We start from the raw sequence: 20,599 nt of genomic DNA on the forward strand, positions 1-20,599 counted from the left end.
GCAAGGCTACAGTGAGAACAAAGTTAAAAAGCCCTCTTTTTCCTTCTTCCCCCTATACCATGCTCATTTCTACCCTGCTTAGCTTTTTTTTAAAAATGCAGCTTAGTTTGATCCTATGCCTTCTAGGATAAGTTTACTTAAATCCATTCATCTATATTTTTTTCTTGGTTCTTAGGTGAATCAGAAGTCAATTTCCTTGGGATGCCACTGAGCAACGGTCAAATAGAAGCAGGACAGTGGATTTTGCTTGCAATTGGGCTTATTCTTCTTATTACCACAATAGCCTTGGGTGTCATGTACATAAGAAGAAAGAAATCCTTCAGATCTAATTCAGAAATGGAATTGAAATGAATTGAATGTGTTTAACCTGTTTTCTACTATGCCTCCAAATGAGTGTGAAAAAGAGTTGAAGAAAATTTTGTATGTATATATGGCTGAATGAAAGAGACCAGATATATCTGCATTTAGAATAGAAACTAATATTGCTTTTGTGAGTGTGTATGTATATGTAAGGTTTGAGTGTCCATAGAGAGAATGTGAGTATGTTGTGTTGCATACATGTTCTATGGCTAATTTGCAGATATATAGCTGGGGAGAGTATGTGTGTATCCTATTTGCAAGGAATAATTAGAATGTGGATAGCTATGCATTTGTGTTCACTTACCCAACTGAAAACACTCCCATGAGGGGCAACCTTATACAAACAGAGCAAATGTGCCAACAAAAATACTTGACTCTTCTAATAAATTCAACAAACCTTTTGATTATGCAAGAACCAAAGCAAAAACATTTATTTATTATAAATAAATAATACCTGGATTTTTGAACAAGGGGAAAAGAAGAAAAAACAAAGCAATGTGATCAAGTTGGGGTAATGGGTACAGCTGTACTATTTAAATCACTGTTGACCCAATGCCTTTCTTCATATATTCATTTGAAGAGCTGGTAAATTCCATCAGGCTTACTGTAACTCAGGCAGAGAATATATTATCTAACAAGAGCTGTGTCAGATTTCTTCAGACGTTGAACAGACGTTTTATGTGATCATGCCAAGAAGTTTTTAAAATACTGTTTTGGTGCATGAATGACAATTAAAATGAAACAGTCTCCGTATATTCACTGTCTCTTTCATTTCTTTGTGAAAGAACAAGGAAGAATGGATTACAAGACATTTGAGGAAAGGAAAATGCTCTTCCAAATATATGCTATTAAAACACCAATTTTATAGCTTTTGACTACACCAATGCATCTTATAGATATTACTAGGAAAATGAGTAATCTAGCATGATAATCTCTATAATGATAATTAGAACATTAATAAACATTAATTTTGGTAATAAACTTCATTCGGTAAGTTCCAAACGCTGGTATAAACAGGCTCTGAATCTATCACTAAAATAAAGCTGAATGTCCAGGAGGAGAGCATTTTGTAACCTGTCAGCCAAAATAAAAGAGCCTCTCCAATTTCTTTCCAAAATCTACAGCCCCTCAGTAGTGAAGAGCAGGGCGAATTAGAATTTATATAGCAGCACCTTGAAGTCAGGCAAAAAAAATATTAGCAATCAGGGTATTTCTTTCAAAATCAATGTAATATACTGTGTATGGTATTCCTTATAATATACGTGCAGAATTCTTTATTTTATGCATATTATGTCGCATAATAGACAGAGTTGTAATCAAGATGAAAAGTTGCCTTACCATACACTATCGAGAAGTTTATCAGGTTTTTTTATTAAAAAAACCTTTTGCCAAAGGCATATTCAAGCTGCATACTTGTTTATCCAGTTCCTGGTCCTAGAAACTACCCAAAGAACCATTTTTATTGGGGATTCAGCCCCAATGAGTTTGTCCCTTGTCTGATCCATTGTTTAGATGCACACATCTGCACAGATTGACTGATTCAGTAGGAAAACTCAGAGCTGCATACCACCAGCATAATAATAACTGGGAAGAAAGACATTTGAGCGCATCCCAGCAGAGGAGGAACTTTACTTGAACAACAGAGCAAATATGCTAGGAAGGCAAAAGCAGGAAGGAAACACCAGAGGTTAACAGTCACAGAGGCAAAGAGCAAGCAGATTGAAAGGTGAAGAAGGAAGGAGGAGGAAATTCTAACTCTTCATCTCTACTGCACTGCCTCTTGTGGTCAACACAGTGTGAAGAATCAGTTCAACCAAAGTCAGATTTCCAACAACAATTCCAATCCCAAATTGACTAATTGCATCCAGGATATTTTTCAGAAATTAAATAGCATAGACATAAAATGGAACAATGTGTAGTTTAATAATTATGGCAGTGGATATTTACTTCCCTCTCATCCACTGGCCTGCAAATAAGATGAGAAGATAGGTAAGGTGGGGTGAAGTCAGGTGAAGTGAGCTGAGATGACCATTATTGTCACTTTTTCTGTGAGCACACTGGTGCACATTAAAAAATGAAATTCTGATGCTCACTCTCAAAATAAAATGATGATATAGACAGAGAGACAGGCAGACAGACAGACAGGTACATACCGTGTTTCCCTGAAAATATAACCTACCCTGAAAGTAAGTCCTAGTTTGATTTTTACAAGTATGCCCAATACAAGCACTATCCCAAATTAAGCTCTAATTAAAAACACACCCATCCCGGGGTGCAGGGGGTGGGGCAAGGTCCACTGGTAAAAATTAAGCTGGGGGGGATGCGAAAGTGCATCTGCCGTACTTACCAAGCGTCATACACCCCAACACTTGCCTCACCTTGCAGGCCCACTTCTGTGGGCACTTCTTGCATGTGTCACCCCTGGCCTCTGTTTTGCCATCAGAACCTTCTAGAACGCCCTCTGCAACCAAGAAACAAGGTCCAGATTGACGTGCACGTCGCCCCTGGACTCAATTTTGCTGTCAGAGCCTCCTGGAAAGCCCTCTATAGCCAATAACAGAGCTCCAGATTGATTAACAATAATCATTAAAACTCATGATTGAAGACTTTTTTGGCATTGGCAAATAATGGCAGTCTTAAAACACAATGGAACCACTGCTGCTGCAATGAAAGATTGAAAATATCTGAAGGACACGAACACAATATATAAGAGCACAACTTCCAATTGTGCTCTTCCCTTGTACCAGCCTCAATAATTCACACATGTATGGATGCAAAAATAGAGACACATATTAATGATGGTTGGAAATTGAACCCGGTGTCCTGATATCAAATTGCCAACTATCAGGGATATGATTACGGTTCTTTCCGCAATAGTTCAACATATTTATGTCAGGTTTCAGAGCCATAATTCATTCCCTGTTGAACTAGCACTAGTGTTTTGATCCTATGGCCCCTAAGTAGTGAAAAAAAGAAAGAAACAAAAGTATTTTGTTGAACATCCCTAATGTATATGGCTAGAGAGGAAGAAAGAAAGTGAATGGGACAGAATATGCCCTAATATTCAGAAATAAAGCTGAATTCCAAACAGCTTTTTTCCTTTTTCCTGATGGTTAAAAAAAGATACAATGAATTATGTTTTAAGTCCCTGAACATATCAGCAAATTAAAATTGATCATTCAATGATTTAATATTGGATGGTGCTAATATTTAAAACAATGATTCTCAACCTTGGCAACTTTAAGATGTATGCACTTCAACACGCTGGTTGGCAAATTCTGCAAGTTGAAGTTGATGTATCCTAAGTTTGCCCTAGTTGAGAAATACTGATTTAGAAAGTACTGCTTGTACATGCTCCTAGCATGCTAAGAACTTGCGTATCTTCTATTGCTGGAAAATTACCAGCCCATCAGTTTTGATCAGAGAACAAATAATTCCTCTCAATTTTATGGCTACAATGAACAGCCAGATCTGCAACCCCAGTCCTGAAGCATTTCTGAAATGAACAAATATATTTTGGGAGGGTGGGAGACTGTAAGGCAGAGAAGATAGTGTTACAAATGTTATTGCATATTTCTACTATGAATATGAAACCCCCAACATGGACATCATTTCTAAATGTGGTACTTACTAAATAGATTCTGACTACTGGTTTGCCTCCTTAGTAAAGTTCAAACCCAAACATTGTTTAAGAAAATTTTGCCTTTAGAGTCAGAAACATACTAAAATTTCAAGATCATGGGCTTGATTTTAGTAATCCGCTATGTGGAGACGAGCTTAGTTAGTACTATTTCTGAAATGTCATTTTGCTTCTGTTGCTTCAGTGTTTTTTCCTGCATGCATGATTGAAAAGTATAGTTCTTGCTACTGCTACTTCTACAGAAAGTGCTGATGGGAACAGGATGTCCTGCAAGCCGCCTTTGATCACCCTTGTAAAAAGGTGGACCTGTTCTTAATCCTAACAGCTTGGACTTGATCATCAGGAGGATTACACAAATGATTTTCCTGGGGTTTGTTGATTAACAGTACTTGTGGGGGCAGGGCAGCAGGACTGCCACCATATGGCTTTTCTAGAATAAATTGTGGGGCAGAGATATGTCTCCCAGAATAACATCTGCAATCACCATGTTTACTTTAAGGCAATAGTAAAAATTAAACCACTATACAAAGAGAACAAAAGTGGTCCTATAGAGTTGCTTTTTGAGGCATAGTCCTGAGTAGGCCAATAATTTCATCAAAGGAAAAGGTGGGAGCCAAGGTGGCGCAGTGGTTAAATGCAGCACTGCAGGCTACTGCTAGATCAGCAGTTCAGCGGTTCAAATCCCACCGGCTCAGGGTTGACTCAGCCTTCCATCCTTCCGAGGTGGGTAAAATGAGGACCCAGATTGTTGGGGGCAATATGCTGACTCTCTGTAAACCGCTTAGAGAGGGCTGAAAGCCCTATGAAGCGGTATATAAGTCTACTGCTATTGCTATTGCTATTGCTACATGCACACATACACGCATTCACATTCACTCTTTGTGAATTTTCTTCACTTTCATGTAGGTGACGTATCCACATTCACTGATAAAAAGCTGTCATCAATATATGAATTTGCTTATGAGCCTGAGCTGTCCCCTTCCCTGTCATGGCTGAGGCTTGGCTTGCTTTGCAAACCCCGTTCACAGCCAAACAAGAAGCAATGGGTGGAGGGAATAGACTGGAATACAGGGGAGGTATAAGAAGTAGGGATGGAGGACTGCAAAGAGCACTGACCCAGAGAGACCTGAGACTCAAGGACACCTGCTAAGAAAGTCTACTAGTCAGAGCCTGTTACCCAAACAAACTGAACTGAATTGACAGTATTGATTGGAAGGAATAAAGTAACAATGGAAGGACTTGGGGGAAAGGAGAATGTTTAACTATGCTATTTGCATGTGAAACTGTTAGAATTGTCTTTGCTACTCCCGTATCCATGTTGGCTCAATAAAATTATAGCAATAGCAATAGCAGTTAGACTTATATACCGCTTCATAGGGCTTTCAGCCCTCCCTAAGCAGTTTACAGAGTCAGCATATTGCCCCCAACAACAATCTGGGTCCTCATTTTACCCACCTCGGAAGGATGGAAGGCTGAGTCAACCCTGAGCCGGTGAGATTTGAACAGCCGAACTGCAGAACTGCAGTCAGCTGAAATAGCCTGCAGTGCTGCATTTAACCACTGTGCTTATATTCTTGGAAACAAAAATGTCCTAGGAATCTTTATTTGCTGCATGAACCAAGTGGAATTATTCCCTTTCCAACTTTGCCCAAAATAGATAATTGAACCAGAATTGTTGTATCTTTTTTATTTTTGTATATAATTTTAATTTTAAAAATTTACTACAATGGTAAAAACTAGTACAAACTAAACTTTAAGAAAAAAAGAGGATAGCAAGAAATAAAGTGCAAGAACAAAAGAAAAAGGGAGATAAGTAGAAATAGAAAAAATATAATAAATAAAAAGAAAAGAGATAAAGAAGTGACTTCTAAACTTCATCACAAGTATAGTCATATTTAGTTTTCATGCCCTAAAAGATTATAAACATATTTCTCTTCATCCATATACCATCCCTTATATAGAAGCAAATTCATAAAACACCAGCTTTTTCAATGGCTTCAAGGGTTTCAGAAATCTCTTTTGTAGAACCAATAAGAAAATATTTTCCAGGACATTTTCTTGGTTTGACATTTGCATTTTTAAATTTTCAAGGGGTTTCTTGTCTATACCTAATAAGTGTCCTTTATCAAATCAATCTCCTGGATTGTCATTTGCAATTCCATTTTCAATACTTTTTCTCTCTTATCAGACAAATTTTACTCCACATCAGACATTTCCTTATCAATTGTTTTTGGACATAGACTATCCATAGATTCAGACTCTCATTCTGCTGATATTGTAGCTACTTATTTCTGGTTTCATTATTCAAAGATCTTCTTTTCCAGTGTTACAACATTTGTTATGCACCCCCAACACCAAAAGCAGGCTTGGTATTTTTTCCTTCTACTTAGAATCTTGAATTCCTCTAGTGTCATAAAAATCATAAAGTCACTCATCTTTATTACCTTAAGATGTGTTATGATTTAAGAATAACCTAAGATAGCCAAAATAAACTGTTTTTCATGAGAGGCAAGGTTTTTTTTTTTTTTTTTTTTTGCTAATTTTATAGTAAAACTCAATATTCCAAATTTAACTGGACTCTTTATCCATGTATTAAATCAAAATCTTATTGTCAGCATTCCAAATACCATCCAAAATTAAATCAGAGTCCAAGGCAAAATATTCCTCTAAATTCCAATTTATTAAGAGAGACATGTTGGTACATCTGTGGAATATTTTGTCTTCGACTCTGATTTAATTTTGGATGATATTTGGAATGCTGACATTAACCCGAATCTGAAAGCTTCCTGGGGTTTCCCACCCAGTTGAAAGTTCATGATCTTGCCCCCACACCCACAAGTCCATCACATGGTCCAATCTTCCACTGCCACACTGGCAATTCCACCCATCCAGTTCCGGTCAGGCTCAGAGGTGTGGAGAACAAAAGATGACCTTGGTTTCTAGCAGGATTTTTTTTTATTTTGACAACAAAACATTCCACTCCTTACTATTCCCTCTCCCAATTCCCCACTAATGAAACTGTTAGTTATTAGCAACCGTTATAATGGTTTTCACCAAGGTCCTCTGTTCCAGCAGGAACAGAGATTCAATTTCATTGGTCAAAGAGTCTGATAGCTCCCTATAAAAAGGCTGCTGTCAGACTGAACTTTCGCTGGATTGTACATTACAATAAAGAGCTGTTGTTGCCTAAGCCTGAGTGTGCCTTTCCATTACCTGATCTAATACTGCTGACGAAGGTGGGATTAGAAGGAAACTAGGTGAACCAAAAAGAGCGTAGCAATCGAGCAAGTAAATCCAGCCCAGAGCTCAGTGCGGCTTCGAGCAGTCGTTTTTGAGCAGCCAACTCAAAACGCCCTCAGAACACAAAATGGCCATGCACGCCCCACCAACTCTGTACGACGCAGTCACCGAGCACTGGGACTCGTATATGATGAGGTTCGACTGCTTCCTCGAAGCCAATGACCTCATGGGCCTTTCTGAAGGCCGCAAGAAGAACATGTTCCTGGGTTACTGTGGACAGGAAGTGTTCGAAACAGCCAAAGACCTATCTGAGCCAACGCCACTACAATCGGTCACTTGGTCAATGCTCCAACAGATGCTGAAGACACACTATGCTCCCAAGCTGTCTAAGCATGTCCACCAGCACGAATTTAATATTCGTAATCAGAAGGAAGGCAAATCGATCAACGCGTACATTGTGGCGCTGAGAAAGGCCACAAGCGTACTGCGAGTACCGAGACCTAGACGAACTTATACTTGACAGCATCATATGCGGTGTGCGGGACATTAATTTACAGAGGAGATTACTTGCCAAATCTAATCTCACTTTACAAATTTTCTTGGACGAAACCAGGGCATCAGAATCAGCTGTTAAGTCTACAGAAACCCTGCAGCGCCAAAGCACTCCACAAGACATTGCGACGCTACAGAGGCTGAGGGCTCAGACAGTGAAGATGACAGCTGCCGCATGCACAGTAGCCGTGCCAAGCCGGCGCGCAAATTCAAACCACGTTTCCCACCTTGTGCAAGCTGCAGAGGAGATCATGCCGGATTGTCTTGCCGTTTCCACGATGCTATCTGCCAGCGATGCAAGCGAAAGAGGCACATCACCAAGGTTTGCAGAAGTGAGCACCCCACGATGACCTGGAAGCCCAGAAGCCAAGCTAACCGCCAGCAGAGGCCCAACCAAGGGGCATGGCAGCTGCCACCACGGCGTTCAGAGGGTGACACCAGAGTCACCTACCACATCTCAATCAGCCGAGTCAGCACAAGGTGGTGAAAAAAACTGAAGGTCACAGTCCTCATCGAGGGCTCTCCATGCGAGATGGAGATCGACACGGGGTCATCATTGACATCATGCCATGGTCTACACTAAAGCAGGCTATCCCTAGCCTGAAGAAGCAGCATCTATGCGCCCCTGACATCTGCTTTCGCAATTACCAAGGGAACCGAGTCCCCATCATGGACTAGGGCACCTTCCGGGTGAACTTCAAAAATGTCAGCGGTCAGCTCCTAGTGATGTGGTCAACAGTGACCTGCAGAGCCTCCTGGGGCTTGACTGGTTCGAAGCCCTGGGCCTAAAAGTGACCGGCATCAATGAAAGCTCCGACAAAATACTTGCAGACCCTACCCCCAAGACGCCAGTCCTTCTTATTGACTACATCTCGTCTAGTGATGTTGCCCGCCACTCTGCAAGAGACTCCATGATCAAACATGGGTGTGGAGGGGGTGGCCCAAGGGGCCTGTTGGATCTGATTTCAAAATGTATTAGTGTAAAAGAAATGAATTGTCTGTTATTAATGGTTGTTTGCTGTGGGTGGACTGGGTCATTGTTCCACCGAAACTGCGAGTTGCAGTATTAGAGGCTTTACACGTAGGGCATCCTGGAATTGTCAGGATGAAGTCTTTGGCTAGGAGTTACATTTGATGGCCTAACATGGACAGAGATATCGAAGAATGGGTGGTTACCTGCATACCGTGCCAGGAGTCCAAACCAGGCCCCTCAGAGGTGTCCAGGAGTGGGAGCAATTTCAAGCACCATGGTCTAGGGTACACATAGATTTTGCTGGCCCAGTTCATGGCCAGACACTTTTAGTAGTTGTGGACACCTACTCGAAATGGCTAGAAGTAGTCCTCATGACCTCCACTACAGCAGAAGCGGTCATCATGGTACTACGGAGACTTTTCTCCATACCAAGACATTGGCCTGCTCAATGTCTTGGTCTCTGACAATGGGTCCCAATTCATGGCCATGAAACTCGAGACCTACTTAGTAGCACAGGGAATCAGACATGCCCTGGTTGTGCCATTCCATCAGGCCTCCAATGGTCAGGTGAAGAGAATGGTGAGATCTGCAAAAGAGGCCCTATCCAGGATGGGCCCGGGAGATTGGCAAACACGGGTTGACCATTATCTTCTAATTCAATACATCATGCCAAGCACTACTACAAGGAGAAGCCTCTCTGAGCTTCTCATGGGTTGCAGGCTAAGGCCCCACTTAGACCGGCTACACCCAAACTATTCTGCCACATTGCCCCCAGACTCAACAAGCAAAATTTGGAATTTTAGCATAGGGGATTAAGTTTATCACCACAACTACGCCAGGGGAGCTCCTGCCACATTGATAGGCATCACAGGGCCTCGCTCTTATCTCGTAGAGCTCGAGGACGGATGGAATTGGAGAAAGCACATTGACCAACTCCGTGGCCGCCTCTCCAACTCCACTCTTAGGCAGTCAGAGGTAATTCCTGCATTAGTTAGCCAAAGCCCTACCCAAAAGGAGCACAAAGTCACTCCTTCCACAGCCAACTCAAACCCGAAGACACCAGGATACTCATCTACTTGTGTTGCAGGCCCACAGCAAGCTCCGAGCAAACAGGCTCTAGATGCTCCAGCCGCGGCCTGTGAAAGGTTCCAGGAGCTTCCACAAGGCAAAGCTGCAGAGCCAACAGGTCCATCCGATCTGTCCGAAGAACACCCTCCAACTGAACTGTGCAGGTCTGGCAGAGCTACCAAAAAGCCCGCCTACCTGCATGACTATGTCACAAGTCGGTTGATCCCATCTAAGAGGGGAGGGGTGTTAGATATTAGCAACTGTTATAATGGTTTCCACCAAGGTCCTCTGTTCCGGAGGGAACAGAGATTCAATCTCATTGGTTGAAGGGTCTGACAGCTCCCTATAAAAGGGCTGCTGTCAGACTGAACCTTCGCTGGATTGTACATACTTCTTCTGTAACAATAAAGAGCTGTTGTTGCCTAAGCCTGAGTGTGCCTTTCCATTACCCGATTTAACAGAAACAGCATAGTAAAATAAGAGAGTGTGTGACAGGCCAAAAATCCAGCAAGGAATATGACTGGAGCCTGATACTTATTTAGCTTTTTGCTGTTGTTTCACTGAATTCTTAAGCTTATAATTAATTTTGTTCATAGTTGAAGATAAACTCAGGTGGTGATTTTTCAAACTTGTTCCAAAGGTCTCTAATAACTTTAAGATGGTTAATAAATAATTTCTGAAAATGATTTAGAAAGCAAGGCTTGCAAACTTAGCATTCTTTAAAAGGTTCCACCATGGTTGTGAATAAGAGGACTAATTGCTTCATCTCCTGACACTCAAACCTGTGAATGACTGGTTTGCAAGGAGCAGCCATTTGGGTCACAGGTGGGAAATCACATCTCCCCGCTCACTCAATTAGAGGCCTTCTGGTCTCAGCTGCAGTTGTCAGCTTTCACAGGGACCTCCTCAGTAGGCCATGGCTCCTCAGTCATATACACCCCTCTTGCCACAAGATATTCAGTTAAAGGCTTTGCTGAAAGCAAGATTGTATTATGCCTACTGTTCTGTAGTCTCATAGCCTTAGAAGGAAATTATGCAGTCAAAAATTGAGATAGGCTACTCTCAAAAGATTTGTTCTTGATAAATTCATGCTCACTTCATTAGTTTAAAGATTCTTACGAATCAATTCCTTTGTGATCTGCTCTAGAATCTTTTCAGTTATCATTCTTAAAGTGCTTATTCTATGAAACTTTCCCTTCTTTTTGAAGCTGGAGAATTTTCTGTCCCCAGAAATTTGACACTTCAGTCATGCTCCAGGATTTTTCAAAAATAGTTTTATAAAGGTTGTCTCAAATTATGCTCAAAATAAATAAATATTCTCTCAATCTCAGCCATGCATTTCTAAAATTATTTCCTTTTGCTCTTTATAACTATCATGGGAGATGCGGGAGAACCTTCTGTTGGAGAATAATTCCATCTTTTTTCAGATGTTGTGATGGCTTCAATGAGCAGTTTTCATTCATTTACTTTAATTTTTTATATTAAGTTTTCGGACACTTCTCCACAGTTCCAAGTTATCTCCCCAGCATTGAAATGCTACCCATGTATTTCTGACTGAGCAGAAAACTTATAATGACATTGACAGCCCCATTGCAAATCCTCTCCTGGCTCTTTGATCTCTTTTCTCAGGTATTGCTAATTTTCTGATTTTCCTCAAAGCAAAGTCCACTCATACAGCAAACTTCTTGTTATCCTTGTTAATCTTGGACTAAAGAAGGAAACAGCTTAAGTTTGTGTAAGCCATGGGCTGGGAATGAGATAAAAGTAACATGGGGATAGAGAATAGGGAAAAAAATAGATGTTGCCAAGGAATGTTTGTGCCATTATTAGGTGCAAATGGGGAGATGTTCTCTTTGAATTTAGTAGTAGTAGCAGTAGTAGTAGCAGTTAGACTTATATACCGCTTCATAGGGCTTTCAGCCCTCTCTAAGCAGTTTACAGAGTCAGCATATTGCCCCCAACAATCCGGGTCCTCATTTTACCCACCTCGGAAGGATGGAAGGATGAGTCAACGCTGAGCCGGTGAGATTTGAACAGCCGAACTGCCGAACTGCAGTCAGCTGAAGTAGCCTGCAGTGCTGCATTTAACCACTGCGCCACCTTGTCCTTTGTACAATCCTCATAATTGTCCTTAATGTATTACATCCTGTTTTTCCAAAATCATATATATAGAATTTGTCTCCCAATAAATGTTGTTGTCTCAAAACTTCTCATTTAGAAAAAGATTTGGAGCACTTTTCTGTATGGCAAGAACTACCAATTTTTAGTTAATAAGCTATTACTCTCTCATCATCAAGTAACATAAGAAATATAGTTGTTCTATACCAGAGGTCTCAAACGCAAGGTCCGGGGGCCACATCCACTCCATAGGATGCTTAGATCGGGCTTGCAAGACTGTCCTAGAAACAGCAAAGGACTGGCCTGCTGTGATCTTTCAGCAAAAATGGAGCTCGGGAGGGCCACAGGCGGTCCTACTGAACTCCGTTTTTGCTGGCAGAGGGTTGCAGAAAGCTATTGCAGGCAAAAACGGAGTTTGGGAGCCATTTTCACTGGCAGAGTGCTCGACCACCAAAGGCACCTTCTACACAAGTGATGTTGAGCTGGCCACGCCCACCCTGGCCCCCTGAAGTCAAATACAACCCTCAATGAAATCAAGTTTGACACCCCTTTTCTATACAGAAAAGCACCTTAATGTTTGGGAATTGCTGAAACACAAGAACCCTTTCATTTTCAAAAACAGCAAAACTATTTCTCAGTGAAGACTACTTTCTGGCTTCAAGTTAATTTTATTTATTCATTTAATTGTTTGTTTGCTTGTTTGCTTGTTTATTTGTTTAGTCCCCTTCATGGGAAAACAGTTCATTAATACCATACATAGGATGGCTGTTGAAGTAATAATTGATAGGATATCAATAATAATAATTGAACTAATAATTGATAAGTCTCCCTATCAATCGTTATTAGTTCAACTAATGTGAAGGATAGGACAATATTATAATTTTACAATACACGCTAGTAAATCTAGCTTATCCCAAGATTTCTAATTTGCTAAGTCATTTATGATCTTATATACAACCTAATAGTTCGTCCTTTTTTCATTTCTTTCATTACTTAAAAACACAGGACTACAAGTATTAATTTGGGAGAGGTAGGTTATATACAATATATGATCTTTTTTGGAGTGGCGTCCTTTTTTCTACTTTAGTTCTCTTCTAGGAAAAGACAGAGTGAAAACTAATGTGGCTAATATTTTTACCTCCTGAACTAGCAATCATACTTTGTCCCCCCTGAATGCTAAGTATAAACTGACAATTATGAGACACTTCTAACACATCTACTCTACACATTCTATCCACATTAACTTTGAAGCAAAGACTTTTGGGCTGAAACATCTGATTTAATTCAGGAGAGAATTGGTACACGCGCACACACAACCACACACACTGCTTTTTGTAATCATGCCTAATCAAAAATATAGGAAAACCTGAATGTTTGCAAACCATTTCTCTGATTCCCAACTGGTAGCACCTAAACTCAGATAGTTATACTATAAATTGCCTCTTCCATTATTAAGAAAATGAGAAATATTCCACATTAAACATTATAAGAAACTAATCAGAGTTGCTGCTTGTACCTCAATGCATTTCAGCCTCCTATGTTATTTTAATTCTGGAATTACTGTTCCTTTTAGGAATGCAAAGATATCTTCTAGCATCCTCCCTCCCTCTCTCCCTCCTTCCTCCCTTCCTTCCCTTCCTTTCCTCCCTCCTGTCCCTTCTTTCTTTCTTTCTTTCTTTCTTTCTTCCTTTCTCTTTCTTTCTTTCTTTCTTTCTTCCTTTCTTTCTAATTTATATAGCCATCCTTCTCACTAAGGCAACTCTTGGCAGTATACAACAATAAATAAAAATATGAAAACAGTAAATACAACTATTAAGAGTTCGTTTGTTTATTGCATTTGTACATTGAGAGCCGAGTCTACGGTGTTATTACAGAGTAACTTGGCTGCCTAAGTTTACTAGTTTGTTTAATTCGCAATCATGTGATATCCAGGGTGATGGAATGGGAGGACTTGATGCCACTAGCTACCATTGTGGCCAGCTGAGGGCAGCCTTCTCGCAACACTCACTGCCATGTCTTTGCAGGACATCTTAACACCATAAATTCACTGTGGGAACGCCTTGCTGTGGGTGCTGAATGGAGTACTGGATGGGCAGGTGAATGAGCAGGCTGTCAGTGGGGGGTGGGAAATCAAAATGGGAAGCCCTGCAAGTTTTATTTTAAAGCCACATTGCTTAATATTTTAGGGCAAGATTCTCTTTCTCAGAAAATAAGGGCTGCTTTTGGAAGCAATGGGGTGAGTTTAGTTTTAAAAAAAACCTAAAATGGCTTGTTTTGAGTTGCAAATACTTGCCCATGAAGCAGATTGCAAAGTTTGCAGATGCATTTAATTGCAGGTCTGATGTACTATGGAAATTGGGCTGCAGGGAGAGGAAAGAAAAACAGGGGGGAGGGACCCAGTTCTCAGCATTACTGTTTTCACAGCATCAATATCGGCTTTGGGGGAACATTGCTGTGACTCTCCATCCAAATGCACTCTACACATGACCAGAAACATCATGAAATCACCCACCCAGATTTGGGCAGAAAGCACTCTGCACATGACCAGAAATGCCATGAAAGCACTCTACACATGACTAGAGGTTAAAATCAGCACCTTGAGTTGGACCTGGAAATTGAGTGGCAATCATGCAGCCAGTGGAGTACAGGTGTAACATGTGCTGTTCTAGGCGCACACATTTGCATTGCTGCATTCTGTACCAATTGAGGTTTCCAGAAACACTTCAAAAGCAGCCTGATCTATAGAACATTGAAGTAGAACCTAACCAGAGCATAAATGATTGTAAGAAGGCCTGCCCTAGGACAATCTAGGAACAGGCACAAATGGCCCACAACCAAAATTTTGCAAAGACCCCTTGGCCATAACAGCCACCTGTTCATTTAGCAGGAGTCTTGAATCTAGACACATAGACTGCAAACTGAAGTGCAATCCCATCCAGCTGCGAAGTTGGCATATTCCTCAACTCAGAAGGCTTAACCCAAAGCCAATTATCTTGCCAGGATTCAGCTCAAGACTGGTGTTTCCCATTCAGACCCTCCCAGCTTCCAGAATAAGACAGCCATTGCTTAGTTTACAAGGTTGATATTCAGTTGGATACCATCTGCGCATTGATGATGCCTCACCCCATGATGACAGATGAGTTCACCAGTGACTACAAGTAGATGTTGTAAAATAAAGGCACAAGTACAAAAGCCTGTGCCATCCCATATAGTAGGGATTATGGGTGGGACTCTTTACCATCTTCCCTAAAAATGAAAGTTTCATATTAGATGAAAATTGTCCAAAATAAAGAGATGCAAAAAAAAAACCCTCACCTCCATGACACCCCCCAAGACTGTTTTAACAAATCAGGAGGAGCATGGATCTAAAGAGCAAGTGATCATGCTCACAATCTTCAGGTCCAACAAGTTATTGAGAGTCAGTTTGGTGTATTGGTGAAGGCATCCAACTAGAAACCAGGAGATTAAAGTTTCTACCACCTTAGTCACAAAGTTAGCCAGCTAAGATTGGGCTGGTTCCTTTCTCTGAACTCTAGGACAGAGTCACTGGCAAACTACTTCTGAAATCTTGCCAAGAAAACTGCAGGAACGTGTCCATGCTTGCCAAGGCTGAGCTAAAGACAAGTAAGGACAAGCAAAGAAAAAACACACTAATGTAATGCCTGAAAAACTACACAGAACAAATACAAATATAAGTAAAATGTCCATTCTTCAATGATGCACTTTGGTGAAGCTGAGAAAAAAAAGAAACAGAGGGCAGGACAAGAAACAATGGATGGAAACTAATCAAGGAGAGAAACAATCTGGAATAAGGAGAAACTTCCTAACAGTGAGAACAATTAAGCAATGGAACAGTTTGCCTTCAGAAGTTGTAGAAGTGCTTCATACCAGGAGGTTTTTAAGACTAAATTGGATAGTCACTTATCTGAAATGGTATAAGGTCTCCTGCTTGAGCAGGAGATTGGACTAGAAGACCTCCAAGGTCCCGTCTATTCTGATTGAATTGCTGCTGAATTTCTTCCCTATTAAAAATCATTTTGAAAGTTTCTGCTGTCCCCTGGTGTAAGGCTATTCCAAGAGTCAGAGAGATTCTTGTAATTACAGAGATGAATTACATGGGATGATATTAATAGACTTTGTCAATCTCAGATCTGAGGCAGTGGTCAGTTCAATATTTCAATATTTTTCACAAGAAGGGATCTACAAAAGATTCTGAAGTACATCTCCAAGCCTTTAACATGACTGTCCAAGGTAATAACAATCCCAGGAAAAAATATATTTATACTCCACTTAATGCTTTCTTGTATGTGAAAAGAAAATGGACCATAAAGTAGTTAGGTCTCAACGTTTTAGAAGTATAAAAGGTGTTACCTCTAAAACTCAAGCCTAGAGTCAAAGAGGCAGCCAAAGGGATCTTTATTAGATATTACTGTTACACTGCAAGGCTCCGGCCAATAACCTGACATTTTGCTTTAGCTGAAGTTTCCAGATACTTTTTTAGAGCAGATTTACTGCTGAAGTAATATAAATTCGCATAATTATGACATATAAATGTGGCAATTTGTGCCTGGAATAGACTACACAATCTGATGCCTTCCAAAGGATTTGGACTCATAAGCCCCAGCTAGGATGTGAACAACTAGGGATTGTGAGGTTCTAGTCCAATGCATCTGGATGACATCATGCTGCATATCCATAAAGATATAATTCAAATTATGTTTCTTTTAGTTTGTAATATATATTTTTATAAGTGATAAATTTCCACCACTATTAATTACCAATGTTCAGTTTTAGAAGAAAGGATATTGTCACACAATTATTACAATTAGGATCTGTAGGAAACATTTTAACCTTATCCCTTTTTATGTATATAAAACTGTTTTATGATCCTTACGATCATCTGCATGGAAACCTGGTTCCCATTACAGTGGTTTCCCAAAAAATATGTCAAACAAAATATTGGAATAAGCCTTAAGGCCAATGGCAGCATTATTACAATAGTTTTCTTCCACTTAGTTTGTTCTTCTATAAGACGGTAAGTTAACTGTGAAGAAGCTCTGATCTTCTCTCTATCCCCGGAGTAATTGGAGTCTTTTGTTTGTTCCATCTTCTTTCCCAGTAGCAAACAAGTGGCTTTATGGCAAAATGCCAAGAAGCCCGGTTTGTAAGTATAGTCCAGAGTGAACCAATGTCTGCAAAACCTTGTAAACGTGCTTTCTTGTTTCTCCTATTTTCACTGCCCCCCCCTCCTCCCATTCATGTTTTTTCTCCTTCCGCCCCCGGATTAGCAGCCAGCAATCCAGGTGACATTCCGTCCAGGGCGGGCTCTTCAGCACCACAGCCTGGGAATAGCTCCTGCTTTCATCGATCCAAACGTATTCTTGCCATCCGAACATTAAAGAAACAGAAAGGGGGAGCGACAAGGAGACCCCTCCCAAAGGCGTGCGTCTCTCCTTACAAGCCCCAATCTTTTCTTCAGCTTCTTCCGCGTTGAATTATAGACCAGAGAGAGATTTCTCTTCCCGTGAGTTTTTTCGGTTCCACGTCTATTTAGGATCCCAAAAAGAGAGAAGGGAGGTGGCTGCTGGTTATTGTCAGATTAACAGCTGTTGCTGCTGACAAGTCTTTGAGACAGCCACATATGGAATGGGACACTGATGACTAAGCATCATCATTTTTTTTTAAAAAGGCAAAGGAAATTACCCACCCCTTTTCCTCTGGCGTTTCTTTCAACTCTCCCCCTCCTGCCCTTGGTGAAATTGTATTGGTCAGGAGCTAAAGAAAATTAAGGGAGGGATATGGGTACAAGGGGGGAGTCTTTGCTCTCTTCACAGCTACCAAGCAGGAGAGTACAAGAGGCAAGGGCCTATTAGCTAACTACCCCTTGGTTTCTCAGAGCAGAGCTCAAGCTTCTCCCACCCTTCTACTCAAAATCAGAGCATTTTACTGAAGAAAGTGGCATTTCTCTTTCCCATTGGATGTGAACAAAAATTTGAAAAATGCCTGTTAGGAGGGGGCATGTGGCCCCTCAGAACACCTATTTGGATACAATCATCAGGAAATTTGAAGGACAAAGTAAGTAGAACATCTCTCTTGACTTTCATTCTATGTGTTTGTTCTATTTGAAGGTCAGAACTAGCATTGTAAATGCTCTATTTTTTGCCTGTCAGCACTGTTGTGAAGTGTGCGTCTGGAACTGGAAAGCTTAGTGATGGGATATATTAAGAGTGTTGCTCAATTACTTCTTGAAACTTTGTGAATATCACAAAGAGTAGTCTATTTCCTTCAATGTTACTAAAGTCATATCTATGTCCAGCAAATTTTAAAACTGTGTATGCATTGATATGTAAAAACATGAAATTAATCTTACTAATATTAAGAGAACAACCACCAGATTTATCAATCTTTGAATTTATCAACAAAATATAACTTTAATTAAAAATCACTTTTTCATATAACTTGTTCACTGTGTATTTGTGAAATGAATATTATTTAGAGAGCAGAAATTCACTTGATAACATTCAAAGTATCATGTTTTCCTTATTATAAAATACTGTTGTTCTGTCAGTATGAGGTATTATGGCCAATATTTGTTTATTAAGTGATAAGCATAATCAAAGTTATTTCTAATAATTATGTATAAAATTGTAGCATAAATATGTTAAAGCCTTACACCATAAAACTTCAACTATATGAACATTCTGTTTACATCATGTGTTTCCGTGGCTAAAAGAAATCAGTTTGCCCAGTTCCGTGCATTTTCACTAAAAATGAATTTTTGTATGCCCACACACAAATACTTTAGTATTCTAGATTACATCTAGTTACATTTAATAAGTATATAAATGCTGCTTTGCTAAAAGTGATACAGTATTGCAAGCAGCAAAAGTAACATAGTCTGTAAATGTTAATATAGTGTTGTCCACAAGTGTACCTAGAGAATAAAATAATCCAAATTCCAGAAAAGTCTATATTGACATAACTGGATCTAAGAGAGGAGCTAAATATACAGCCAACTTCTCAGTGGCAGGCAAGCCACTATTTCATTCTCAGCTTTGTAGCTGTAAAATGAGAACATAAAGTTAATTTATAGGTATGTTGCAAATCTAACAAACTGCAGAATTATTCTATCAATTTTATATACATACTGTATTGAAATAATATTTCTATTCATAGCATGTCCCATTCTAGGGCAAAATAGTTGGCTGTCTGATAAAAGGCAATAGTTGTTGCTTTAGATGAACATATAGTTAAATTACAGAGACACTAATAACAATCATACTAATAGAATGGGGAACTTCAGCTCAAATTAGATCAATTGTGCATTTGTTTTCATTACGTCTGGAGCATTATCCATAGACCAATGTTAGTTGGACTGAAAAAGCCAAAAGGATGGACCTGATTAATGCCTGGATGGGACATCAGCAGGAAACCCCAGGCAGTGCACTGCTGCCAAAGGAAATATGTAATTACCAGGAATCAAGTTCAAGGAAATCATTACTTTGTGTGACCATATTCATAATATATTTTAACTTAAATAGCTTGTTCCATTTTTCTACTCAAAAAGTATGAATCAAAAAGCTAAGCATATTTCAAATCAGTGTGGCTTGCTCAGGGACATTATATAATTTATCTTACACTTGTTTTTGAATAGTTTTTAAACAAACTGTCCCTTTCACTATACATAAATTTTCCTTTGATATGTACCTACTGTATGTAAACCTTAACATAGTAACAATACTCGTGAATTTAAACAAAAAAGCCAGATTCCTTCTTTGAATTTCATCCTTTTTTTTAAAGGAACTCAAGACAGTATTCTTTAACCCATTATGTAAAGATAACTGGCTTTTGTTGACTAATATTGATGTGTATTTCAACAAGATATCTGTACTTTCACACATTTGCATTGGGGGCTCAATTTAGAACAATATCATACAATAAGAATTTTTTAAAAAATTTCATCTGGAAATTTGTATCCATTTTTTTTTACCAACCTCCCTTTTAGTTGATTAGACTCAATTATTTTATGTCACATCTGAAGATTAGACTGCATCATGGAAATATCTTTGCATTGGGCAGCAATGAGGATGCTCTACAAGTTGGCAACTTATTTTACTTTACTTACTAGTAGAGTAACAAAAAACAAAACAAAAAAGTAACAAAAAAGTCTGCAATAGAACAGAGAAGAAAACAAATATTTCCTAATAAAGCTTAAGCAAGCCTACTTTGAAAGAAAAGTTAACAGGCAAAATCTTGCAAAGTAAAATGAGAATTTCTTCCCAATCCATACTCATTTAACCCTGAATATCTCCAATGCAGATTTGGATGATTTAAAAGCAAATGTAGGCAGGTCTTAAGTGGTATAATGCTTTAAAGAAAAGTGTTAAAGCACCCTGATATGTTCCTAATAATTAGTCTCAGTAATCTAGCATATGTGTCTTGTATTAATTGAAGTTTTCAAACAGCTTTCAGGGACAGCCCTGAAGATAATGTTCTCTATCATCAGAATCTGGAGGTTGCTCTCTTTGCCCCAGATGGAATAACAGCTGGAGATAAGGTCTCAAATGGCCCTTTATCCTAATGGAGAAATGGATGGCTAAGGTATCAAATTGAGAATTGTTTAATGCTGCTTTGGAATTCCATAGCTC

The 20,599-nt window shown here is 39.6% G+C and overlaps 2 protein-coding genes across 3 annotated transcripts in view; both read left to right on the forward strand.

Moving 5' to 3' along the window:
• ACE (angiotensin I converting enzyme) overlaps nt 1-1,113 on the forward strand; it is a 44,381-nt gene extending 43,268 nt beyond the window's left edge. The window contains exon 25 of the mRNA XM_014062471.2: nt 176-1,113. Within this exon, the coding sequence (XP_013917946.2) occupies nt 176-351 (176 nt within the window). The 3' untranslated portion in view covers nt 352-1,113. The remainder of the gene's footprint in view (nt 1-175) is intronic.
• Nucleotides 1,114-17,719: 16,606 nt separating this feature from the next.
• KCNH6 (potassium voltage-gated channel subfamily H member 6) overlaps nt 17,720-20,599 on the forward strand; it is a 94,152-nt gene continuing 91,272 nt past the window's right edge. Inside the window, exon 1 of one of the 2 annotated variants that reach the window (XM_087713300.1) lies at nt 17,720-18,026. In XM_087713300.1, the coding sequence (XP_087569426.1) occupies nt 17,951-18,026 (76 nt within the window). In that variant the 5' untranslated portion in view covers nt 17,720-17,950. The remainder of the gene's footprint in view (nt 18,027-20,599) is intronic. The other variant, XM_014062459.2, reaches the window with a different exon arrangement.

This window comes from Thamnophis sirtalis, unplaced genomic scaffold, assembly GCF_051295495.1.
Source record: "Thamnophis sirtalis isolate CommonGarterSnake01/CBP01778 unplaced genomic scaffold, rThaSir2_p1.2 scaffold_4, whole genome shotgun sequence".
In the NCBI taxonomy this organism is placed as follows: domain Eukaryota; kingdom Metazoa; phylum Chordata; class Lepidosauria; order Squamata; family Natricidae; genus Thamnophis; species Thamnophis sirtalis.